The 27,528-nt window shown below is 33.6% G+C and overlaps 2 protein-coding genes and 1 pseudogene across 4 annotated transcripts; all 3 read right to left on the bottom strand.

Moving 5' to 3' along the window:
* Positions 1 to 802: 802 nt before the first annotated feature.
* TPC1 (two-pore channel 1) lies at positions 803 to 14,938 on the bottom strand. 2 transcript variants are annotated; one of them, XM_089719006.1, is made up of 24 exons: positions 14,314 to 14,920; positions 14,051 to 14,194; positions 13,801 to 13,908; positions 13,603 to 13,698; positions 12,850 to 12,980; positions 11,726 to 11,786; positions 11,131 to 11,297; positions 10,237 to 10,342; positions 9,985 to 10,062; positions 9,074 to 9,135; positions 8,600 to 8,672; positions 7,784 to 7,849; positions 7,545 to 7,688; positions 6,928 to 6,985; positions 6,459 to 6,566; positions 5,184 to 5,247; positions 4,318 to 4,486; positions 3,913 to 3,977; positions 3,540 to 3,630; positions 2,667 to 2,753; positions 2,217 to 2,288; positions 1,586 to 1,617; positions 1,378 to 1,487; positions 803 to 1,047 (listed from the first exon to the last, which is right to left on the bottom strand). In XM_089719006.1, exons 1-23 carry the CDS (start codon positions 14,449 to 14,451, stop codon positions 1,400 to 1,402), a joined length of 2,208 nt encoding a protein of 735 aa, XP_089575132.1. In that variant the 5' UTR covers positions 14,452 to 14,920; the 3' UTR covers positions 803 to 1,047; positions 1,378 to 1,399. The 2 variants fall into 2 exon arrangements, with proteins under 2 accessions (XP_089575132.1, XP_089575133.1); XM_089719007.1 differs by lacking the exons at positions 3,540 to 3,630; positions 3,913 to 3,977 and having other exon boundaries at positions 14,314 to 14,938.
* A 1,294-nt stretch (positions 14,939 to 16,232) lies between these two features.
* On the bottom strand, positions 16,233 to 19,653 carry LOC149497956 (putative serine/threonine-protein kinase PBL1; annotated as a pseudogene). Its single transcript, XR_016320101.1, has 8 exons — positions 19,503 to 19,653; positions 19,048 to 19,158; positions 18,151 to 18,371; positions 17,919 to 18,063; positions 17,358 to 17,494; positions 17,157 to 17,283; positions 16,823 to 16,866; positions 16,233 to 16,765 (listed from the first exon to the last, which is right to left on the bottom strand). The product of XR_016320101.1 is annotated as a putative serine/threonine-protein kinase PBL1 (transcript).
* Positions 19,654 to 21,130: 1,477 nt separating this feature from the next.
* Positions 21,131 to 21,741, bottom strand: LOC149497955 (serine/threonine-protein kinase BIK1-like). Its single transcript, XM_089719315.1, has 2 exons — positions 21,627 to 21,741; positions 21,131 to 21,534 (listed from the first exon to the last, which is right to left on the bottom strand). The coding sequence occupies exons 1-2, from the start codon at positions 21,739 to 21,741 to the stop codon at positions 21,131 to 21,133; spliced, it is 519 nt and encodes a 172-aa protein (XP_089575441.1).
* Positions 21,742 to 27,528: the final 5,787 nt, after the last annotated feature.

Genomic DNA, 27,528 nt, shown 5'->3' with positions numbered 1-27,528 from the left:
TAAGAAAATAATTAATTCTTTTAAATTATAATAAAATTAAAAGTAATTTAATTAAATTGTCCTTTATCTTGAGACCAAGAGTAATTTGTAAAAATAATTACTATGTCTAATGTAAATAAAAGTAACATTAAAAAAATATCATTTATTACTTATTAAAATATTTAAAACGACGTATATTTTGAGATAAAATAATCATCCAAAAACTACTTATATTTCGGGACGGAGGTGCGTTAAGTCATGAGTTGTATGTACATTAGTATTTAATCAGCATGATTCCAAAGTAAAGTGATTCCTAGTTTAGGGGATTGGTGCCCACAGATTCCTAAACGTCCTAAATCCACAAACAACGAATAGAATGGAGAGACTTCAATTTGGTTCAACCATTTGGTCAATTTGTCACTAGGAAACATTGATCCAAATCTCTTCATATCTTTTTATTTTATGTACAAATGGGTTGATGTCATAGGCCACATGCTGGGGTAATTATCACGAGACAAAATTTATATTATTTCATTAATCTAACTTTTTTCTTTTAATAAGAATTAGATTACTATACAAGGAATAACTGTCTGTCAATCAATTCAGGTGGTGTGACTGAATTTGATTCCTTAATACCAAACAACTTTATCTTCAAAATTAAGAACTAACGTTTCCATTATTCTGTTTTTCATTGTTTGACCAAACAAATCTAATAAATTTTTCCCCAAAAAGAAAAATTTATGAGAAATAATTGGAAAGATCTCATTTTGAATCAGTAGAAGAAAACAAGAAAGCACAAGAACTCTTCCAAAAAACAAATACATGTCGAAACAGACTTCCAAGCTCTTCAAGATTTATATTTCTGTAGTCTATTACATAATGTCTATAACTCAATATTTTATGGAGTATTTCATGCTAGTTGAAGATGGCTGATGTCCTATTTTTAAGATCTGTTTCAATGAAATTTCAATTTGTAGAACAATTCAGCTCCTAAAGCAAGCAAGGAAAGCTTTCGTAGATAGTTCTTGCAATTTTTCCACAGTTGACAACTCTGTTAAGAAAGCAGAACTGCAATAACAGAAAATGAAGAACTCATCAAGATCTGGATACACCATATCATAATTTTTTATGCTATTGTACAATTAATACTTGTTTAGATTGCTAAGCGACAAAAATTAAAATTGTGGCTCGTTTCACATAAAGAAATGAAAATTAGAACCCTATGGTATTATGTTTTTTATATTGGTTATGAATGAAAAAAAACAAACATTTAGTTTCTGTAAATTCAATTTGATGAAATTCCATACAACTAAACAAAATTTAACATTTGTAAATAAATTTTACGATTCACATTCATGTATACCAAAAATGAGAGACATTGATATTTAATTCACTTACCACAATGACATATTGAGAAGCTTTATGCGTTGGAGGACTGATTATCATGAAGCTCAGCGCTCAACATATGATGGAGAAGAATATCAACTCTTTGACTACGAGATTTTGTTCTGCAAAAATCAAAAACAGTAAGTTCACGGTTCAGTAGCACTAAGGCTAAAGAGTAAATTATAATTATTTCATTTCCATATCCAGTTGAGGCACATACCCAATGCGGCGGGGTTTTGAAGTTCTTGCATCCTAGATTGAAAAGGAAAAAAAGCACCATTTAGATTCAGTAGTTAAGTAAAGCTGTGAGGTGAACATCACCACGCGATAGGAGAAAAAAAAAGGCAAGAACTCGAACTTCATCATAAAGATGCAGTATCACAGTGAATAGTTCCTACTAAGGTGACTAGTTGTCGACTCTTTCAGCACTAATATGCACTTTATTAATGTAAAATGTCAATAGTTGTAAGAAGTGTATGTAGCAAATGCATTTACTAAGTAGTTCCTAGTAAAATATTATGTAAATGCAAAGCTTGATACTCTTCGACTTATACAAATTTAGGATGCTAATAACATTTGTATATAAAGACACGATAAATCTCTTAGTCAGCCACAGGTCAATGATGGGGAGCATTTGCAACTCAAAATACGATAATTTTGCAATGGGGACAGGGTTTGAACTTTGAACCAAGCTTGTGAACTAAACCTAAAACAATTAAGAGGACTTTTCAACCTGCCACCACTTTTCCTAAATAATTTAAATAACGTAATGCAAGATCCTGCATCAATATCCACCTGTAAACAGGACTCAAATTTTGCTTTCTGAAACAAAATAGACAACAGGAACACACCTCATCTTCACATTCTTCTGGTTTCTCAAGGTCCATTTCAGCAAAGAATGCCTCCAGCACAAAAGCAACCACCTGAAAGAAATTAGAAAAAGTAATTATTAGGTTGTACATTTTATAAAATCCTTAACTAATTCATTCCAGGAAACAAGGAGATTGCCACAGCATACAGATCAATAATATCATAGAAGAAAAATCAATGCAATGACAGAAGTGGGTTAACAACCATGAATGAAGCCTCGAAATTTATCGCTAGTTTGTAAACCTCATCCTTAACCCAGAGAGCAATGCGTTTTAACGTTTTGGTGCAACTTATCTTTTGAAACTAACAGATTCAAGAATATGTATATCTCTCAAATTGATGTGTTATTTTCTAGAAGTTATTGCCTTTGCAAATACATAAAACATGTGAAAAAAGATTACATTATTGATGCAGCACTGAACAAGGCTTACCAGGTTCAAAAGTAATAAGACAGTTATAAGGTAGAAGCTGATAAAATATACGAGGGTCCAAGAACTTCCAGCCAATTGCTTATAACCCTGACATGGTACCATAAAACAATGTTCCAGTAATTATAGAATAAATGAGCAGAAACGTTAAAACAGGAAAAAATTACTTCTATAATATTGTTGAATGTCATGTGCAAAGCAACATCTCCAGCATATAACACGTGTTTCTCAAGAGATTTTCAACGTCACTAGAAGTTCCCAGAAGTTTATGACAGAAACATCTTGATAGAATTTTTTCTTAAAATTTAAAGTGAAATTGGTTAACGTATGCATTAGGGGCTTTTATTTTTCCTTTCATAGATTCACAATGTTACTAAACAGTATTGTCTTCCTATTTCCAAGAATGGGACTAAGTGAAGAAGGCAACCATATAAAAGTTTTCTTTGCTCCGCTATAAAAAACTTTAAGCCTTAAAGAAAAATCAAATATGCCACTGCCTCTTTTGTTGCCTGCCTGCATCATGGAATTTGGCCACCTTGACATGGTCCATACGGTTTGGAGTGTATCAATCTTGTCTTTAGGTTGGAAGGTATTCTTAGGCTGGTCCTAGTAGTTTCCAACATAACCCACTGCCTGATCCAACTCCTATGGTGTCAAGTTTTCTGTTGCCATTATGGCAGAACAAAGAAACTCCAAAACTATATGTGCAAGATTATGCATTAACAGACGAGGAATGGAAGTTTTAGTACAACTATGCTATGAAAACATGCACAAGGGAATATAGGAACAAGTAGGTTCCACACCATACATTAAACCTTGACAATGAAAGTGAACAAAAACAGACCAAGATGTAGAAAGTCGAGAAGTGTAATATACCTGCATCCAGATTTGCCAATTCCCCATCACTAGCAAATTAAAAAGTGTCACCATTCCATTTGGATAGTCATTAAAATTGAAAAGTAAATAGCTGATTTGTCAAGGAAATTGAATTTGAGTGACTGAAAGTTATCCTAATCATAAAATCTTATAAGGAGAAATAATCAATTCTAGATGCAGTCAACCTCAGACGAAAATGCAAACATTAGTTGATAATTATGTAGATCAGGATCATGACAAAGGACATTTGCACAAAATTTTAGTTCGGCAATCTACAGAGAGATTAGAGGCTAATCTAGTGCCAAAGTCTGTTTGCTTGTATGAACTACAGGTGCATGAAAAAAAAGCCATTATTAATAAGTAAAAAGGATACTCAGATTCAGCAAGATCTGTGCTTTCCAGATCGGGGTTTCCAGCATTGACAAGTCCACCAAAGATCTACAAATTCAAGTAAGTATGGGAAATTTTTTCGCATCAAATTAAGGGAATATCACCAGGCAGATTGTATAGAACTGCTAATGCCCCCAAAGATATGCCATTCTAAGAAATGACGAGCAGATAACACAAGCAACCAACCAAAGAGCAAAGTGAAAAAGAAGATGAAAACTTTAGCTAACTATAAATATTATGTTAATCATATGCATACAAATTATACCCACAGTTTTATCGATATATCTGTTCTAATATGTTGCCCCTGGATAATGCTAAAGAACAATAATAGGGAAAACGAAACTTAGTTCAAACTTTTCTCATTGCAAGTCAAAAGCATCCAATGTACCTGTATACCAAGAGAGCAATATATACATAAGACACAAAATATTGTGCCCAGATATGGCATCAAACTTGGTATGAGGGTTAAGAATGTGGCAACAAAAGCTCGGTAACTTTGAACATGCATCAACAACCTTATTAATCTTAACATTCTAGCCAGGAGGAGGTAACGTATCCTGCAAACAACGAAAGAATAGATTGGTATTACAAATAATAAACTTACAATTTTCAACTGGGAATTCTATGTTCACAGTATAAAATAACAGATTAACAAGTAGAGCAAAAATGTTGAAAACTGGAACTAGAATGAAGCTAACAATGTATTACAAACTTGAAGCTCAAACAAGAAGAATAATGGTACTTAGGAGTGAGCATTCAGTTCAACTGAGCCGAAATATTTCAGTTTTAATATTTTATTGATAGATACCTGAACCAAACCGAATATGTAAAAGTTCCTCAATTTAGATTATACAATACTCACAAGTAATAATATTACCGTCATAGAGCACCTCAGAGATCTTCAAAACACTACATTACTCAATATGTGTCTCTTTTGCTTTCCTACAACAACTAGTTGATAATTGTAATCTTTGGATATGTAGGCTACAGGCAAGCCTTGCCCTTAATTCTGGGCGATTTACTGCCAAGAAACTGTGCATTTCTATTAAGAAGTTACTCCATTGAATGAACATCTTGGTTAATATAAACAGAGCAAATAAGGTCACCCTAATCATCCCACTAGTTTTTCATCATTCACAAGCAGAACAATCTATAGTAAACCTTCATTTTAAATAAAAGGTGGTATCAGAGGAGAGTATGATGTAGAAGATGTAAAGATACACATTAGCCAGATATGAAGATTAAATTCCATACCATTCTCCATCTGAAAGAAAAGTCAGTCCATGAGGGGATGCAAAAGTTATAGTTTCTCCAATAACTGCAAATGTAAAACTACTGTCATGGTAAATGTGTTGTGGCCTCAAATAACAAGAGCATTAGAAACAAAATTATGTTCTTTCTTGTTATCATGTAGAAAGAAGACAGCTCAGAATAACACCACTGTGATAGAATTTGGAACTAAATCAGTTCAGTTAGACAAATTGCAGGTCCAAAAAAATGAAAAGACAGTTAATAATGCAAGTCAGAGAAAATACTGTATGTCCTTTGCAGTTCTCATTCAGCAGATAGTGTTGGAACAAATTTATGCATATGGTCTCTGTTTTGAAGTGTTTTAGGCCTTCAGGATTATGGCCTCCTCATAGAACTTAACATGGGGTATTGCCTGCTTTCAGTTAATAAAATACTCTTTTCTTTTGACCCTAAAATGCAGTAATGAACCACAGTCAGAGACATGACAGCTTCAAAGCATATTTGACAGCTTCAAAGCATATTCCTTTATGATTGCCTTATGAAAACTCTCTTCCTACAGAATTTATATGCGTTTTTGCTTTCTTTTTCTTTTTTCTTCCTCTTTTTTGATTTGTTGTAAACAAGCATTCTAAGAACATGGTCCATGGAAATCACAAATAGTCATTCTTTTAGATGCCCCATTATCGTAAGTCTGAAAATGTTCCATTTTGAATTATTGGGCAAACAGTGTAGAAGGTTGGCAATGGCCTGAAGAATGACTGTCATTGAGCTATTTCCATTATGGATTCTAGGTTCAAATGTGGGTTTGAATATCGAACTTTTTCCCTTTTGTGGTTCTTCTTAGATCCAAACATGGAAACTAGAATGAGTCACGGAAAGGAAATGGAGCACAAATTCAATTCCAAGAAACCAGAACATAAAGATAAACTCCATCCCAAGTTTTAAATTATAGAACACAAGGATTGTTGTTTCATAGAAACTTGGATCATCAGAGTGGGAAAAAGATACAAGATTAAGTAATTAATATTTACCACATTACCCTATGCGGTCAGAAATTCACTCATTCAATCAGAGACAAACAGCAAATGACTACAATCAACTGTTTCTTTGCACAACAAATCCTAAAAGTTTTTACAAAATATAATACAACACCGAATTGTGATGATAGAATATCACCAGAAATGAATAACATCAGGAGAAAGAAATTATGCACATCCAAATAATTTCATTGAAGGAGAAAGGAATTAACTCATGGCAATGATTATGCAAAGAAATTACCTATTACCCATGTGATCAGAAAATCAAACCGATTTTGACCATCCCTCCAATAGTTCTCAAACCCAAATGAGTATATTTTTAGAGCCATTTCCAGAACATAGATCCACCCTGATGGACAACAGGTAACCATGAAATCCATTACATAATCTGAGTGTAGTAGCATTAAAACATCAACCAAGATAAAATATATATTAAAGAGAAGGTTCATCGGCAGTTAACTGTGGATAACATTAAAATCCCACTTTCACCAGGTAAATTTCTAAAATTATCAAGTGCATAGTCCAAAAATTGCAGCTATTTAGCCTTCAGGACTGGAATGCACAACTGTTTTAGACAAACAGCAATGATAACTTACTCTTATTACGCAAAGGTAGCTCGTATTATGAGTTCATCCTCATCTTGATTGGTGCATGAACATGCATGACGTTTAGTGTTAATACAATATATATAAGGTGAGAAGACAACATACCAAAGACAAACTCTACCACTTGCCACACTTTTTGAGCAGAATTATTTTGTATATCAAGCTGCAAATCAATAAATTACAAGGTTAACAGAACTGAGACAATATTTAGATAGTCAAAGATATCATGGAAGTAACTAAATAGATGCTCTTGGTGTTTAAATTTTCAGTTATGATTGGCGAATTTTTTTCTCTCTTCATACATGTCAAAGCAGAGGTGATTAGCTTGATATTAGCTTGCATAGCAAAATTATATAATATCTTTACTTTTTTGTCTATCCTCATTTTATGCAAAGGCAACAGGAGGGCTAGTGGAGAGGGGATGAATATAGATATTTATAAAATTATTCAATTTTTAAGATCACATTTTAATTGAAACATGTAATAAGGACCAGAGTTACTTTTATTGCAGCTCATGAGCCTGGAAAACAAATAAAATCAAAAGCTCACATATTTCTCCGAGTAAAATGCAAGTTTGTTTTAGAGCTAAAAATAACACAGGTTCACCAAACAAATTTTCTCAGAATTCAAATATCTAGAAAACAAACTTTCTAGGAGATTTAATTCAATATAATCATAAAAAGACAAGTAAAAACTTCAGATATTATCTCTGTGAAATTTACCGTTGTTTCGATGATAACAGCAATCAGATTCACAACAAGAATGAAGGATATTAAGTATCCAAATCTAGGGCTCCTCACAAATGCTTTAAGATTTTCGGAGAAACGTGAACGGTAGACTAATGGAAATGTCTCAAAGACAGATGGCTGCAATCATAACCCACAAGTCAACAACACCATTTCAAAGCTGTAAGGAGTTTATTTGAGATTGATTTCAGAAGAATCATAACAATATAACTTACGACATCCTCCTTTAGGAATCTCAGAGCAATTGCATTGCAAAGATCAGTAAATTCATCCAAGTTGATCTACATAAGAAAAAAGATAAAGTCCACAAAGGTATTAAAGGATGATGAGCAACCAAGAAATGATAACCAAATCATATCTTATTGAGGATGGCAGCTGGCAACCCCAAAGAGCAGTATGCCAGCCAGAAAGCAGATGAATGACTACACCTTTTTTTTACTAATGCTGATATAAGCATGAAGCATAGGTCACATAAAACAAATTGAATAAGAATGTGTCTTAGAATCAAAATACTGTATTATGATACAAACTCTCTGCTTGAAGCAAAAATAAAAATGAAAGATAACTACTTAATATAAAATGAATGTTCTGTGCACTTTCATGTATCTGTGCACTTTTATGTATCCCCCAACCATTAAATTGAAAAAGAAAAACAATGGTAACTTTGCTAAATGAGAATATCTGGGTGCCAAATCTATGTTTCATGAGTCAAAAATTCCATTTTTTGACAGTTTTTTCACATGTAGAGGTTGAAAATCAATATATCTTGACTAGGAACGTCTATATGCACACGTAAATTTGCATGCATTCCAGAAGAGAAACAGAAACAATCTATGCATAAACGAAATTTGGTAAATACTTGAGCTTTTCCATGGCACCTTTGAAGCTTAAAACTTTTACTGCTGCGCACGTATTATTAATGATTGATTTAAGAAATTTGACCTTGATATCTAAATATGCGATTATGTATTTAAAATGATGTAAAAAAAAAAAAAAAATGTAATATATTCAAACAAGAGACATGAACGTACCTTGAAATCATGACTATCGTCCAGTTCATCAAATATAAGCTGGAATTCTTCTTTTGAGATTTTTGGCAGGGTCCTAATATTAAAGGTTTGCATACATAAATACGAAACTTAAAAGAAAAATAATACAGAACGTCCTCACGAATAAAGCTCAAAAAATCATACAGAAACATTCCCACCAAATATCTGAAAACCATAAATTCGTGATTTCTTCACTGAAAAATCTTACATTCCAGTGTTAAATATGAGTATGTTGTTTTATGGTTCACTGATCCTGATTGGACTTCAGCAAATAAACCGCCTAGTGGTTTAAGTATCTCCTATATGGAGGCACCTCTTCACTTTACAGATGTTTTCTTTTCCATTGCTAGGCATGACATACTACAAGTTAGGGTTCTTAAAAAATCCATCAGAAGCAAGGTTTCAGATTTATGGGCATGATCCAGAAGTGTATTGAAGAAACTAACATGAACATACCTGTATTTGTTCAATTCTTCAAACAAAAGAATACATTGGTCCTTCTTAAGATATCCAACATTCTGTAGCATAAAGAACCGCAATCCAAATCAAATTTGCCATAAACAATAATATAAGTGCAGTAAAAGAAAATGATAGCAATTACAATTAGCATGAAAATGAAAAAGTGGCTCCATCCTTGAAATTAAAGAAATCAAACTAGTGGACATTTTTAATGAAGTAAAACTTCATAAAAATGTTTTATTCATGTAGGATATTTTTGAAATTTCTCTCTTAACTAAAGTATATAAGTAGTGTCTTGGAAATAGTTAGACAACAGCGCCACAATAGCTTACTCAGCATATATGAAGTACATTATGCAGATGTACACACTATGTATATAACATGCATTCACAATCAGATCAAGCAATTGTATACATATACCTATTGGCATTAACCTAAGTGGCAGTATAATCAATGTTTTATACATACCACTAAAGAAACTCAAATCATCAGGAAAGAAAACAAAATGGAGCCTCTTCATTAGTGGTACATCCGCTACAAATTAAAAAAGAAAAAAACAAAAAAAGAAATGCTACGTGTAATTGCTGTAAATTAAAATTGTCTCATCACTTCTGTCCATTTATAAAAGCCTTGCTAATTGCTAAACTCCATAATGTGAAAATTTTCTGTTTGGAGTTTCCTTCTTCTAAAACTTATTTTTCATGATTTCATGCCAATCAAGAACTTGGGGTGACATTCCTCCCTGAAACAAGAGCTTTTTAAGATTTCATTCTAATACATCAAGGATGTTTTCTGAAAGTGGAAAATCATGCATTAAGCACAAAGATGAAATTTTGGAGAACCCAAATGGGGCTTACGCATGCACAAATATAACTAATGATGGGACGTTGAGAGGTCATCAAACTTACATTTTTATCAAGGAGATTGAAGGCTTTCACCAACATTCTTTTCCTTGTGCAGTCAGCCTCAGAAACTTGTTTTACAAGCTACAACAAAATGAAGATTTAAGCATTTATGTTTAGGTTTATTCTTGAAAATATAAGAAACACCTTATGAGAATCAGTGAGATATTTAAAAGAAACAGCATCAGAAGTTGAAAATGAGAGAAAGACCACATCAATACAAGTTGCATGCCTTCTTTTTCACACATACAACTATACCTGACTTTTGAAGCTGTCATATACAACAGCAAGGATCAAATTAGTGACAAAGTACACTCCCAGTAGCACATAGAGAACAAAAAACAGGGAATACCACCGTGAAGCCCTGAAAAAGAAAATCAGATAATAAATAATGGAATCTGGGTTACATGCATTATTCACCATCTGTACCTCATCTTAATTAACATAGCATGGACAAAAAAAGGAAAAAAAAATGAATGCATTCTACCATATGAAACCTAAAACAGGGCAGGAAAGCAAAAGGCATATAAAACTTTAAGCAGACTGCTACTGCAAAAAAAATTTACAACTCTTCTATTCAAAGTTCTCAAGCAGAAGCTTATGAATAAGCCTATCTAATAGATTAAAAGTGCAGAACCTGAAGGGGAATACATAGAGAGAGTATTTAACTTTGCAGTGCTTCTTTATGTTACAATAGCAACGAGGTTTGTTTTGTATCTTTAACTAGCTTGCACAAGTTGAAGTCATACTAATTATCACTCGTGAATCATAAAGCACTGTGAAATTTAGTTCACATCAGTTTCTCATAGGCTGTGCTTTATTCTTAAGATGATGTATAATATTTTGCTATTCTAGTGTTTTCAAAAAGGTCTAGTCTTCAGAGTCTTCGGTTGGGGGTGCCTCAAAGCACCAAGATGCCCATTGAATATGGAATAAAATCAGAATTGCAAACAATTTGGGGTTGGTTTACATGAATCCTCAATTTCTCTCATCTTTACTTTATTTAGGATGTTCTCCTGAACCTAACATTTCCCCTGTTTTATTTTGGTAATACTCCTCAATTTTGACACCAACATTACAGTTATGCTTCTGGATTGAAAAGTTTAAAACAAATAAACAAAAGGATCACCCGAAATGGATTTTCAGGCTTACTTGTATGCAGGTATCCATACATCTGGATTGTTGGATGTTGTAAACAACACAAACATCTCGTACAATGTTGTACCATATGAAGTAAAAACTGTTTTTCCCTGTTGGGTATCTTCAAACATGACATAGGCTAGCCAACTCGAAAACAGAAGAAATAATAGCAATAGAGCCTGCAATTCAAAAATAGACAATAATCAGCCATGGAAGAAATAACGACCTTATTCAATTGTTCTATTTATTAATATATTAAATGATTTACAATTCCACTTTCAAAAATTTTTTCTCCAAAAAGTATTTCAAAATTTTTTTTGACTTATATTTTGCTTCGCATTGCTATTAATTTTGATCAAAGTGGATCCTGGAAACAAAGAACTCATATAGCCAACCCAAACTGGGACCAAGGCTTAGTTGTTATTGTAATATGTATTCTCATGGCTAACAAGCATATTAAATTCAGAAAACAATAGAAGAGAAATTTCAGTAAAATATCCAATATTAAAATTCTAATGGCAATCTGAGGAAACATTTACAAATTAAGGTTGGTTGCAAGCCAGGCATCAGAAATGATAAGCACAGGATGGTAGGGTAGTGAACAAACCAAAACATTTAAGTATGTCTTAAGCATTCCAGCCAGAATGACGATGCTATTCTGCAATTCCCTGAGGTCATAACGAAATGAACAAACATCAAATCAGGAAGCCTACGTAGTTTGATAGGCCAAAACAATATTAGAAATGTTCAGCATAATAGGAAAAGAATAAGTCAGAAATGGATTTTAGACCCCAACTCTGGTAGCATTTCCCTTCACAAAATAGTTGGTAAAAAACTGTATCAACTTTCTAGTCTCTGGGCCATTAGAAATCCTTTGTAGCTCCATCAATTTATCCTACAAGATTATTCTTTTAATGCACGGACGAGAAAAAATTGTGGGAAATCAATGCTTCGTTACACCACAATATCTATCCATTTAAAAAGAAGGAAGAAGGACGTTAAGACTGCCTATAAAGTAATTAATTTATGTCACCTCAAAAGATTTATTATTTCTCCAGGATGGTTGTAGTTCATCCATTCATCTGCAAATTTCTAGGGGAAAGACTACTTTAAAGTAAGGATCCAAAACTGGAACATAAAAAGAACACATCATGCTGTCTCGCGAAGCTTTTCTTTTTTCCCAAGAATTTAAAAGAATCTCTTTCCCCGAAATATATGGGAAGTCCATGTTACAGCAGTCTCAAACCATTTCTTGTTCGAACTTCACTGGATATGAAAAGAGAACAATATTTTTGTTCTTGTTACCAACTTCTTAATTATCTAAGCAGCATTTCTTGTGAGTTGTGACTAACCAAAAAAAGAAGAATAAAAGATGTCCCCATATCAGAGAGCAGTGGGAATTGGAATAGTCTTACGATGACACCTTACAGAAAGAGATGTTACCACAAAAGAGGTGTGGAATACAAATAGGATCAAATTATAGAATATAGAGAGTACAATGAATTAATAAGTTAACAAAATAAATAAATATCATGTGTCAAGTATGATGAAGTTCATACCCTCAAGCTGAATAACAAGTTAACATTTTGAACTTCGTAACATATGTTGATGCATGATGCCCAAGAAAGATCATAATGCACAAGGCAGAGCTTTTCTAAACTCTAAATTTCACATGATGCGTGCACAGATAATGAGTTTACATGGGAATCGAAAATTATTATCAGATGCTACCTGATGAAAAGGATAAAGAAAACAACTCTTATATATGGAGCAATCCTGACAGGAAGATAATCAATGGCCACGGGAGACAAATAGAGAACATAAACCAGCAAATCAGCAAGCAAAATTAACAGGCAAAACACCTGAAAACAAATACCAAAAAAAGGCATCATCAGGGAAAGAAATAGAAAGCATGTCCTTAAGCATAACATTCAAGTTATCAGTAAATCATATTGATGCTGTAAAATAGAGATCTTGGCCATTCAATCAAGACGAAGAAGGAAGATGAAATATTATCACACAAGCTTTCTGTACGAGAGGGGGATGGTAATGGAAATGAAGCCATGCACACACATTTTCTGAAAACATCTTGTTGATAACAACATGACATGTAAAATGCAAAGACGGATTTTGATGCAATTCAGTAGTCTAGAGAACAATATCACAATTTCTATGGCAACAATATCCAGTACCAACAATCAAGTATTTGCAGAAGTGCTCTGTTACCAACATGACAAATTTTAAAGATATTAAGAAAATTTTCTAGCTGTTCACATAGCTTCGAGACGGTAAACTTCTTTGCTTAAAAATTTACAGGAAGCAATGAAATTATTAAATGCTAGGTCTATTTCAATAGCAAAACAGAACGTTAAGGAACTGCACAAGTTGGAGGTGCAATCAAAATAGAATATGCAATAGTTCAGCCTGCTTGAAAGGACAAAGCTGCCTGTATTCTTGAGCACAAAAGGGAAAGAAAGGCGTTACCTTAAACAGATTCAAAGGATTTTTCCAAAAGATACGGGACCCTTCATATAAAATTGGATAGAAAATATGTGCTGCGAGTATAATGAGAGTTATCCCCTGCAGAAGAAACCAGAAACCATGTAACTTCCAACAGACCATATCCAAAGATTGGGTCTTTTCCGATAAATATGCTATTAACTGTTACTAACAGTTACTTACCTCATAGATAAGAGACTCTGTCGCAGTTAAGTAAGGCAACTGCCCAAGATAGAAGTAGTCCCTGTCGTTGCAAGAATGTACAGTATAATTTACACACCATAAAGGTTTCTGCACAGGTTCCCAAAACAATGTATGGAAATCATATAAGCAAGCATTAAAGAGACAATTCTTTCTCTTTTCAAAAATCCGTTAACTTTCCCGATCTGCACAATTGAGATAATCAAAACCAAAATATAAAAAGCTGACTAACCTCTAAGAAACTGAGAACTATCAATGCAAAGTAATTGAGCGTCCAAACAATATCAAATTGAGTATAGATAAAATATAACTTCGCAGCACTTTCAAAGTTCGATTGACCGAGAATTTCCTCTGGTAGACCAACTCCATCCTCCGCCTGCCAATATTAAAAAACGCAATAAAATCATACAAAACATTGTAATTCAGATTCAAGCATTATACAAAACGGCGATCATAATCGCATAAAACGGAATTAAATACAATGTAGAAACTAACCAGATCAACAAGAGCAGCTGCCTTCTGATAACGAGAACCATAAGTAATTGCATCAGAACGGCGATTAAACGTCCCCGTTCTATCTCTGCGCCTAAAACTGGCATTGCTGCTGGTTTCTCCTAGCAGAGGCTTCTCCATGTTGCTCGCCAATTCTCTTGTTTGTATAATATATCAAACAAAATTTAAACACAAGGAGACAGAAAGAGTATTATTATAGTATATAACAGATCATGGAGGGAAGAGAGGAGGAGGAGAGAGAGGTGGATGTGATGGTGTCAGTAGTGAAATAAAAGCTAGTGGACGTTATTTTGTTGCTCCTTCTACGCGGTGTTACACGTGGTGGTGATGGGTGCCAATGGGGCCTACAGTTCGCGTCAGAAAAGAGACTACTCCCTGATTTGAATATACACCATTTACTTGTCTCATTGATTGGATCTTGTAGGTTCTGGACAGGGGTGTAAGTCAGCCCAGCCGGAGCTTTTGAGCTCAACTCAAGAAAAATTGAGTTCGGATCGAGTTCCAGCCGGTTCATTAACAAACGAGCCACTTTATAGAAGTATAAATCAGCAGACCTTGCTCGCAAGCTCTTGAGCGGAATTCAAGAAAAATTTTAAAAAATTCAATTCGAATCGGGCTCTAACCAACTCATTCGCACACGACCCGGTTCATCAAATTTCAAACTCAACTAAATAAATTTTATAGAGCTGAATTTCAGGCTTGACGGGTTTAAAATTCTACTCAGATTAATTATGAGATTCTGAATTCTTCTTTCTTTGTCTTTTTCTCAACTCGCCAAGCAAAAAAAAAAACATTAATAGAGGAATTAAAATTTTTTATTGGGATTCGTCAAAATGAATACGTGTTTGCAGACGTGGATTTGCAGTGTAAAAAACGTGTATCTAATCATCAAATTATAAGAAATTAGTATATATTGATCAATATTTAAAATTAATAAATAAATCTTCAACACGTGTTCGATGGAAAACATTTTGATTTTTTTTTTTTTGGGTAGATCACAAATGTCTCTAATTAATTGGACTGAACTTAATTTTAATGGCATAATATCCGTTTCTTACGATAAGATAATCTTTGATTAGTATTATCCATCATGTGGGCCCTTAATGCAGTCAACTGCAACACATGGTCTGGATGCAACCACGTGGCATGATGGATCTACTCATCTACCAAAATGTTTTAGTATTAAAATAAGATGGTTATTGACTAGAGTCAAATTTATGAAGTCAAAACTAGAACTACGCTAGTGAAGAAAAAAAGGTGCAGATCTGGCAAAAGAATTACAAATATTCTACCAAATCTCAGACCACCACACTAACCTCAGTATAGACACTGTACGTTGTTAAGAGCTGTACTTGAAAAAATGCGAAGGGAAGATAAAAGCACGTATAACCAAAAGCTCCCCCCAAAATAATAAATGAACATCAATGAGAGATCTGATAATTACAACAGTAATGAAAGATGGATATCAGAATCAAGAAGCAAACTGAATTTTCATCTCCCTGCAGAAGTTTTTATCGACTCTATAGCCGCCAATGTCGGACTCACAAGCGATATTGAAAGAAACTTCTGCTCATTTTCTTACACCGCGTCACAACTTCAAAGCTGCAAAGCATAACTCAATCTTCTTAGTAACAAAGAGAGTGTAGAGACAGATAAATAATAACCGAAGGCTAAATTAGCATCACTGCATGAATACACAAAGCTAGCAAATCTCTTCAGGTCTGTTTCCTTATCATGCCACTGTATAACAGAAATTTTCGAGATTAGACTATGCCATTCTTGTCGCCATTGGACTTGAAGCCCTTAAATACTCCAATGATCAATTTTTATAGCAATTGAATAAAAAAATAAAAAAAGTGCAAACCACTCATCTAGATATAGTCAAACTAACCCATCTCAGGTTAAGTGAAAAAATCCGTATTACTAAAATAAAAAGCAAAACTAAGGGTATTTTGAACAGTTTCATAATATATTTCACTTCAACACATCTTTAGAACTTAGCAGCGCCAGTCATAAATTTTTTCTAAATAAATAAATAAAGCTCAATGATAGTCTAAAACAATACTGGAGTACGTTCCAAACATGAGATTTTGTGTTTGGTGCTCAATTCCTCCGAGTGATTGCGCATAACACGTAAATTGAGCAAACGTTTGACAACTTGCTTCATTGAAGGACGTTTATATTGCTTCATTTCTATGCAATGCATTGCCAGCTTTGTAAGCTCAGCACCATCTTTAGGATCGAATCCTGGATCTGCCTTTAAGCTACAATCAACAAGCGAATACCTACGCTGGCTGGAGCCTTCCTCGGACGATGTTGAATGATATTGGCTCGAGCCTTCCTCAGACGATGTTGAATAATATTGGCTCCTAGCCCACTCCCGAATGATGGTAGCGTCATTCTTTGTCCTCTTCTGTGCATATTTTTTTGGATATCAGGCCCAACAGAACAATACCGTATGCATACACATCACTTTCTTCTGTCCATGTACCTGCCCATGCATACTCAAAGTTAAATCTTGCCTGAACTGATAATCTTTCAAAACATAAACAGATTTAAAAGCAAAGTTCAGCTATTTATTTGAGACCAAAAGACAAACATGCGATGGGACGTTGCTTCAAATGCTTATGCCCTTGGCTTCTGAATTGACTTCTCTATAACAATATTTAAAACCTTGAGTTGCCGTCCGTATTCAAAGATCGACACTCTTACTTTGTATTGAGGTGGGGTAAACTCTTGTTTTACTGCTCCCCGATACAACTTTTCTAGGCCATTAGATAATCAAAATTCAAAAGAACAAACATTATGCCACTCGGATGACATACCTCCCTGGATTAAACATGGATCCATGTAGCCAAAACAACCATGTAAATACATGTTTCTGTCAAATCTCATATCAAGAATGATTCCACCAGTAAACATCCCAAAGTCCAGTTATTCTGGGGTGTATTCCTGCATATCAAAGCATCTTATGTTACAAATTTTGTGTATAAACACTTCAGGGAGAAAAAAAATGAGCTGCAGACCTTATCGAGCATTATATGGGCCGCATCTATGCTGCGAACTAGACACGACTCATATGGCGGATTGCGAATATGTAAGAACTTGAGGAGGCAGGCAAATTCATATGCAACCTTAATTCTGTGAAGCCAAGTAAAGCAACCTACGATTGAAAAATAACTGTTTCATAAATATAACAGTGACTGAAAATAATTGCTCCAAAATAGATCTTCTGATCCTAGCAACATAAAACAGAAGTTTCAGCTTACTACATCATCAAAATGTAAGTCAAATGTAAATAAATTAGTATACGTTTCTGACATTCTGGCCATGAGTTATCCAAAGTATTTATCATGAATTCAAATGTAGCACAAAAAGTACAGGGATTCTACAAGGGCAAGGATTACTCAATTTACCTGCCTTCTTTTAAAGTCTAATCAGACAAAAATCATCTAAGGGGTTACTTATGCTTGGTTTTATTATAAATATCAACAGTCACTTGTAATCAATAACAAGTCAGCATACTTCTGTGTAAAAAGAATTATTATGGTAATATAGAGTAAACAAAAGAAGTCAAAACTATGTACCTTTAGGTGCAAGTTCATATACAGAACCCAGTGGATCCAGGTCATAAACAGTACCAAGTTGCTGTTCGTCATAGCAGTATCCAACCAACTTTACCAAGTTTGGATGACCAATCAACTTTGGATGCTGAAGCAATTCAATCTCATCCTAATAGGTGAATAAAGCATTAGGCAAGTTTTCTTAAGAAAGAGAATAAAACTGAAAAAACAGAAGAAACATTGTTAAGCAACATACCCTCACCCTGCCTTCATTATCACCTTCAAAAACCTTATACATTTCAGGATATTCCCATATCTTAACTATCACCTTTCTTTCATTGATCTTCCCCCAAAACAATTTTCCAAATTGGAATTTCCACATGAGATTTCCTTCACTAAATCCATTGGTGAACATTTTTAGTTCTTCACAAGAAAATACTTTAATCTTCTCATATTCTGCACCTGAAGATCTTTTGCCTAGGCAGGTCATATAATAGAAATCAATGATCAATGTATAGAAAACTTATATCTATTTAAACAAGGGTATCCTTTCAAGCCACCTAGCCACAAAAGCAACTACGTAAATATTCGCATGTCTATTCTTTTAAGTTTCATATGTAAAAGGATAAAAGTTGAACAGTTGATATACAAACCGCCAGTTTAAATTTAGACACTGAAACATAAAAAAATACATGCACATAACTTGCTTGCATACATAAGGAAAGATGTTGCTAAGATAATTAAACAATGGGAGAAAATCAATCTAAAAGAATCAATGCAATAAAAACAAAGTAATTGGAAGGGGAAAAGAAAAAACATTTCTAAGACCAAAAACTTTTGACAATTAACAAGCTTAAAGAATCACAGTTCTTAATTATGAAATTTTCCTTCAATTGAAAATTTGTAACATTTGGGTCACCATACAGGATAGCTAAGCTAGGTTTCTAGAAATATTTGAAGTGGAAAATTTCGAATTACATTTTCAATCAAAAGCAAGAGAAGTGTCCTTAAAAGTAACCAATTCCCAGAATCACTTGCCAAATTGCACTTTAGGATAGAAAAACATTTTCCATTTCCTTGCATAATGCATGCTCCTATTATTAAACGGTAAAATAAGAACAGAAATTGCATGTTGGTTGTGAATATTGCTCACCTGCTGGACTGTGATTAGGGCCACCCTTATCTCTATATGATAGCCGTTTGAGATTAATGGATTTAGAGAAATATCCCCTTCGCCATGCAGGAATTAGCTTAGATTCCTTCTCTATCCATCAAAAGGCACGTAAATCTCTTAACAAGCTATCACATAACTTTGTATATATTGGCAATTAAAAGTGCAACGTTAAACGAGAATAATGAAACTAGAATAAATACAGAATTGATTATCATCTTCACAAGAACATAATTATACCATTTATAAGACAACAATAAATAATCCATAATTTGTGATAGCAAATTTTAAAACAAGTAATTCTTTTGGAACAGATAAAATACAATTAACTAAAAAGGCAACCCCACAAGCCCAAAAGAAAAAAATAGACTATCCCATTCTTGACCCATTAAATCATGATAACATGAAACAAAGGTCTGATAAATGATATGAAGTACCTGACCTGTTATCTGTTCTCAGAATAATTTCATCATCACCAAGTATCTTGTGAATCTTCAGTTCATTAGAATGACGACGAACTGTGCACAAATTCTGCAAATATCTAACAACTTGCTTCATTGTTGGGCGCTTCTGGGGATCATACTGCATGCATTATATGAGGAGGTCAACCTCGCTTTTCTCTTATTGCTAATTACTCTCATTTTAACTAAAGATTCATAGGCATTCACACCCAATATGTTTTCCACAAATTCAATAATTGTTATAATATAAAAATAAAAGTATTCATTAATGAGCATATTAATGTCACGTGTCACTTGGTTTGCATTTTTCTCATGCAAAGAGGCATACACATTGTATATACTATATAATATATATAGATATATCACCCATATAATACGTGGCAAAGAGGACAGCCCCAAATAATTTTGACTTGGAAATGGATCTATTTCGCAGCCTTTTGATCTCAAGTCTCAGCTATAAATATGGAGTCTTCCATTATTGCCATCCATAACTACACTTTTTACACTTATGTCACAAACTATACGCAAAAACAGTGGACCAAAAAGACTGACAGAAGCAAAGAAGCTTACATAGGCCTAATCAAGCATCACATGAACTGTATGCCACCTAGGCATCCTAACATCTTGCTTGTTCTGTCATCTCTTGCCTCCCCGTTTCATTCTTGAGCTGCAATTAGGAAACATTTTCAAGGGTACTTTAATGCCTAACGAAAAATAATGTGAACATGTAAATATATGCAATGCAAAATTGAATAAGAAAAGAATTGATGGTAGAAAATTCATATCATTGGCTTGCTGGTTGTTCATATATATATATTATGTTTCATTCTTTCATATCTACTCCAGAGGATGGAAGACTATATAGAATTTGATTTTATTCTGGCAGATATTCTCTCTGCTGTGTTTCTGCTTTGTCTTAAAGTTTTCAAGTTGCATATTTTTGTTGTTTAATTGTTGGTAAATTTTTCATATTTTATTTCTGCTTTTTTACCACTCTCCTGTTTGCTTGTTGGGTGAATTGAATGCTGTTGTGCTTGTTGTTAGTTGAGCACAATTCTTCACAGATTTGCTTGCTTGCAGAGAAGTACTCTTTTGCTTCAATTTCTTCTATCTGCTCTTCCGTGCCCTGTGTAACTATTCTAATCATTGTTCTCCAAACCACAATATTGATATCATAGTCAGCATTGCAACTTTTTGGTAAAATCTAACCTAATTTGTTTTCCCTGGATTTATCTTATATTCCAGTTAAAACGTATTGTGCATTTGGAATGGAATATTTGGCTGCATTTCTCTCATCTCCTGGGAAAAAAGGGGGTTTAAATTTTATTTTGTGTTTCAATATTCTAACTCGCCAATTAAACATTCTCCATTTTGTATTTTAGCAGTTTATCTAAGCTGGTTTGAGCTTGCTTGTGTGCTTTTTTCTGAAATTTTTTTAGGTTTTGGCTTGAGTTTCGTATGTGTAGATGAACACACAATAGATATAGAATTTATGCATGAAGAACATCAGGGTCACTTGAATATATCAATTGGTTCACACTTACAGTTACTCTCATGGTGTCTGTCAAGTCTGCAACTATTCTAAATCTATTACACCATAGAATTTATTTCTTCTTTTTCTTGTCTTTGCCGCTGCTTCCTTGCCTTTTATCCTCTACCTTTCTTCCTTCTGGCTCTTGTAATTTTTGCAACCTAGCAAAAACTTCATCAATAGTTGGACGTTTACTTGATTGAAGCTCCGTGCATTCTAATGCCAAATTTGTTATGTTTATAGCCTCAATATCACTGCATACTTCATCTATGAATGTCTTGCTAACTAGATGGCCTCTTCTTTCTCTCTCTCTCTGACCTCTTTCAACAATAGTTACTCCCGCATGCTTTGATCCTCTACCTTTTGGTTTAATCCTGTCTCTAGTAATTCCTAAATTATCTTCTGTTTCTTTCATGAGTAATTGGAGCATAACAATTCCGTAACTGTATATGTCAGCTGCTTTAGTAATGTTTTGGCCTGTCAAAATAATGTAAGTATCATTTTTTCATTTTTTTTTTTTTCAAAGTAGCATATCTATATGAGAGATACATAGTTGCAGTTTATTTTACCATAACTGTTTGCTTCCGGAGCTGCATAAGTAGGGCTAACAACATCAGGAGGTTTTCCCATTGACTTGATTGAACCAAAGTCGCATAGCTTGACGTTTCCTTGATCGTCAAACATGATATTTGATGTCTTCAAATCATACCATATGATATTGTGAAGCTAATTGGTTACTTGAGTCCAAGTGAACAAAAAGAAGATTCTGAGTTCGTGATATTAGAATTTCTGCCAAAATGTCTAACCGATACTTATCTAGGTAATCCTCCAAATTTATTTTAATAGAAATGCCAACATGTTCTTTACTTAAATTAGATTACTTAGTAGCGTATCTTTGCTGTAGTTTGGACTCTATTTTTATTATCTTGCTCATTTTGAAATGTACAGAACTTCAATGGACTGCTACAGTAAAAGTATTGCAACAATATGAGATTTAATGTCTTCAAATCATATCATATGAGATTTGCTTGGTGGTGATGGATATAAGACTTATCCATTTGCTATTTGTTACAATACTTTTACTGTAGCAGTCCATTGAAGTTCTGTACATTTCAAAATGAGCAAGATAATAAAAATAGAGTCCAAACTAAAGCAAAGATACGCTACTAAGTAATATAATTTAAGTAAAGAACATGTTGACAGTTCTATTAAAATAAATTTGGAGGATTACCTAGATCAGTATCAGTTAGACATTTTGGCAGAAATTCTAATATCAAGAACTCCGAATCTTCTTTTTGTTCAATTGGACTCAAGTTAACAATTAGCTTCACAATATCGTATGGTATGATTTGAAGACATCAAATATCATGCTTGAAGATCAAGGAAACGTCAAGCTATGCGACTTTGGTTCAATCAAGTCAATGGAAAAACCTCCTGATGTTGTTAGCCCTATTTATGCAGCTCCGGAAGCAGACAGTTATGGTAAAATAAACTGCAACTATGTATCTCATATGGAAATGCTACTTTGAAAAAAAAAAAATGACACTTACATTATTTTGACAGGCCAAAACATTACTAAAGCAGCTGACATATACAGTTACAGAATTGTTATGCTCCAACTACTCATGAAAGAAACAGAAGATAATTTAGGAATTACTAGAGACAGGATTAAACCAATAGGTAGAGGATCAAAGCATGCGAGAGTAACTATTGTTGAAAGAGGTCAGAGAGAGAGAGAAAGAAGAGGCCATCTAGTTAACAAGACATTCATAGATAAAGGATGCAGTGATATTGAGGCTATAAACATAACAAATTTGGCATTAGAATGCACGGAGCTTCAATCAAGTAAACGTCCAACTATTGATGTTCTTGCTAGGTTGCAAAAATTACAAGAGCCAGAAGTAAGAACTCTTTTTCAAAGAAGTAATTCAACCTAAAAATCAATAGAGTAATGTTAGCCTTTTTATGTTTGTTAAATTGGCTTTCTTTTTTTTTTTCTTCAAAAAAATAAATGCTTCAAAATTACTTCTTACTAACATTGTATTTTTGAAATGCTCCCTTATGGTGATTAAAATGTTCAAATGATAGTTGCAAACTCTATTTTTGAAAATCTGTCATTAACCCACAACTTAGAAATTGTATCTTTGGTAATCTAAATAGAAATCTAAATGTCTCTTTCGAGTTAAAGTGAGTCAGCTCAAAATAGTAAAATCTATTACACCATCTCGAATTTATTGCTTCTTTTTCTTGTCTTTGCTGCTACTTCCTTGTCTCTTATCCTCTACATTTCTTCCTTCTGGCTCTTGTAATTTTTGCAACCTAGCAAGAACTACATCAATAGTTGGACATTTACTTGTTGAAGCTCCGTGCATTCTAATGCCAAATTTGTTATGTTTATAGCCTCGATATCACTACATCATTCGTCTATCTATGTCTTGCTAACTAGATGGCCTCTCCTTTCTCTCTCTCTGACCACTTTCAACAATAGTGACTCTCGCATGCCTTGATTCTCTACCTCTTGGTTTAATCCTGTCTCTAGTAATTTCTAAATTATCTTTTGTTTCTTTCATGAGTAGTTGGAGCATAACAATTTCATAATTGTATATGTCAGCTACTTTAGTAATGTTCTGGCCTATCAAAATAATGCATGTGTCCGGAGCTGCATAAGCAGGGCTAGCAACATCAGGAGGTTGTCTCTAGGCATGGCCAGGGACCTTTTTAGGCTAAATGCCTAGGGACAACCTCCTAATGTTGTTAACCCTGCTTATGCAGCTCCGGAAACATGCATTACTTTGACAGGCCAGAACATTACCAAAGTAGCTGACATATACAATTATGAAATTGTTATGCTACAACTACTCATGAAAGAAACAAAAGATAATTTAAAAATTACTAGAGGCAGGATTAAATCAAGAGGTAGAGGATCAAGGCATGCGAGAATAACTATTGTTGAAAGTGGTCAGAGAGAGAGAAATGAGAGGCCATCTAGTTAGCAAGACATAAATAGATGAATGATGTAGTGATAACAAGGCTATAAACATAACAAATTTTGCATTAGAATGCATGGAGCTTCAATAAGTAAACGTCCAACTATTGATGTATTTCTTGCTAGGTTGCAAAAATTACAAGAGCAAGAAGGAAGAAATGTAGAGGATAAGAGACAAGGTAGCAGTAGCAAAGACAAGAAAAAGAAGAAATAAAATCGAGATGGTGTAACAGATTTTACTATTTTGAGCTGACTCACTTTAACTCGAAAGAGACATTTAGATTTCTATTTAGATTACCAAAGATATACAATTTCTAAGTTGTGGGTTAATGATAGATTTTCAAAGATAGAGTTTGCAACTATCATTTGAACATTTTAATCAACATAAGGGAGCTCCTGCAATCACATATTCACTTTATAAATGGAATTTTGATAAAGTGAAATGAGAGGCACACAATAAAATGTTCAAATGATATATATTTGAACTTCACATGGAGATAAATCAGCCTATTTATATCCAATGGATCTTCTCAGCGCCAAAAAGGTTAAGAAATTCAAAACCATTTCTAGTTCCCACCAATGTTTCAATTCAAATCAAGATATCGCACATACTACAGTTTCAGAAGCAACTTTGCAATTCATGAAAGCACAAGATTATCATTGACAAGACAAAATAATAGGACAATATGATCAGAAATGGTAGGAAGATTGAATTCACGTCTATTTGCCAAAAAGACATACTAGAGAGTAAAACAGATGCTGCACAAACAACAAAAGACAACAAATTTAAAGAAGAATAAGTATATACCTGAAATAAATAAATTGACCATTTTTCACGCATAATTCCGTGCTGCAGTAGATAAATCAATGGCATGTTAATTCACAAGGGCCGGATCAAGGTTAATTGAACAAATGCAAGAAAAATGTTTGGCCGGTTAGGGTAGTTAAATACTCTATCAACAAATGCAAGAAAAATGTTTCACTGTTTCGTTGCATAATCTGAATATATTTTCCATAACAATTTTGCCTGTCTACGTTAGCTTTTGTTATGCAATATATAGCTTTCGTTATGCAAGATATTGGTATAAACATAACTTTAAAACATCAAAAAACAGATTTTTCGAACCAGAGATCTACTTCTTAAGACTAAAACTGTGAAAATAATCAGTACATAAAGGGTCAAGAAATTACCAGCATTAAGCAGAGACAGAGACAGGGTGAGAGACCTAAACTTGGTAGAGAGAAAGAGAGAAATAGGAAAGGTGTGCGAAGGCGTTTTTTTAATGTTCAAATTTGGTACTCCAGAAAATAATCAAATGTTCAAATTTTAAATACTTTTTCCAATGGGATTTTCAGAGAGTTATATAACTAGGATAAGCATTTATTTATTTAGATATATTATTTTCTGGAATACTCTCCAATGCAACTAAAATTTCTATAGATGAAAGTGGAAAACTATCATCCTTACCAATTGGATTAATTTCTTTAAGCATATGTTGACTACACCCATATCAATGTAGCTGAAACAACCATGTTGAAACATGATTCTTTCATATCTCTGATCAAGATTCCAACAATAAACATCCCCAAATCAAATATTTTTTTGGTCGTATTCCTGCATCCAAAGAATCTAATGTCACAAACCATACTCAAAAACACTGGACCAAAAAGACCGATAGAAGCAAAGAAGCATTAAGGTGCAGAAATGATACTTACACAGACCTTATCAAGCATTATATGATCTGCATCTATGATGCCAGCGAGACAAGGCTCATACAGTGGATTGTGAGTATGTAAAAACTTGAGGAATTTGCAAATTCACCCACAACCTTAATTCTGTGAAGCCAAGAAAAGCTATCTGAAATTGAAAAATAAATGGTTCATAAATATATTAGTGGTTGAAAATGGTTGCTAAATACACATTCAGATCCTAGCAACATGTAGCAGAAGTGTGGGCATACTGAATCATCAAAAGAAATGAATCATTCTTTCAATTTATCTTAACCTTAGCTAGAAATTCAAAAAGAAATGTCCTTAAAAAAAAATTCTAAATACAAACTTCTTTAAAAAAAGCAGAGTCGCAAATGATCAAGCAATCCATTGGAAACAATCAACCAAAGTGAATAAATAAAAAAATTGTAAAATTGCATCACATTTTCCTTCTGTATCGCAAGAGCCTAAACATGATAAGGAAAACATACATTAAGGCTATTTTTTGAGAAGTAAAATATAATCACATAATGGTTTTAATCAAAATAGTATAAATTTTAGATATTCAGGCATGAGTTGCACATCGTGCATTTAAATGTAGCAAAACAAAGTTTACTGCGAGGATTCCATGAGAAAAAGAAGTAGCCAGTTTGACTGGCTTCTTTCAAAGTCTATTCACACAAAAAACAATTGTAACAATTGTCAGCACAGTGCAGTGAAATCTCGTTTCTCTGTGAATCTCATGATAGAGAAACATATCATGTAATTTAAGTAGCCAGTTTTCACAAAATGAAAGGAAATTGACAAGCAGCAAAATCACATAATGTATGTTGACAAAAGTGGATGGCACTATCACTTGAAGTCTTGAAGTTTTTACATAAGACATTCACAAGGTTTCAAACAAAATAAATATTTCATAACAATAAAGGCACAAATATATATTTAAAATTATAATAAGCATATATTAGATGGATCTGCACCAATGCATTTCAGGTCTCACAACCATGAGTCCTCTGCATTTTGCAAGCTCGAATTTGACAAGTCCATTACTAACAAGTAGCTCTCATAAAAATTGCTCAATAATGGGAACCAAAAAGTTGTAGTTTAACATAAAAGTCTGAGGCAGTACCATAATTCCCACCATACTATATGTGATTCAATTTATAAGCAAAAAAACTAAGATGCCAAGCAAATGAGATGAAGCTCAGAGGCAAAAAAATTGATAATAGGAAAAATGGAGCATATCAATAGAAGGGGTTGCTTCTTTCATGGAGGTTAACCTTTGGGAGTCTATATGACACAAAGAAGTACCTAGATGAGCAATAACTGGATGAACATAACCGCAATACCCCTATAGATATTGATTCACAAGATCTCTTCTAACAGCAAGTATGTCAGCAGAATTATAATGCAGTCAAATTAGTATTGGCTTAAAACTACAAATCAAAACAACTCTAGTTGTTATAAAACAGTCAAAAAATAAAAAATTCAGAGAGAAAACAGCTTACTAAATCCAAAAGGAAATAGAAGAAAGACAATGAACTCATCATGAATTATACAAGCAACATCCCTATTGCGAATCAGATATGGCATATATGGAGGATTCTTCGCATGCATAAGTTCCAGTAAGAAAGGAGCAGATCCAAGGAAATGAATTGCATCTACAGAATACTGGAACAAACAAAACAAAAATTGGCAAATGGTTTCTCTTACACAAAAAAAAAAAGAAAAAAAAGATTAATTCTTCACGGAAAAAACAAACTGAATAAACAAAT

Source organism: Jatropha curcas, chromosome 3 (genome assembly GCF_041381405.1).
Source record: "Jatropha curcas cultivar XTBG-Jc1 chromosome 3, XTBG_Jcur_1.0, whole genome shotgun sequence".
NCBI classification, from domain to species: domain Eukaryota; kingdom Viridiplantae; phylum Streptophyta; class Magnoliopsida; order Malpighiales; family Euphorbiaceae; genus Jatropha; species Jatropha curcas.
Note: the sequence above shows the minus strand (reverse complement) of the source record. Positions and strands in the feature narration are given on the sequence as shown.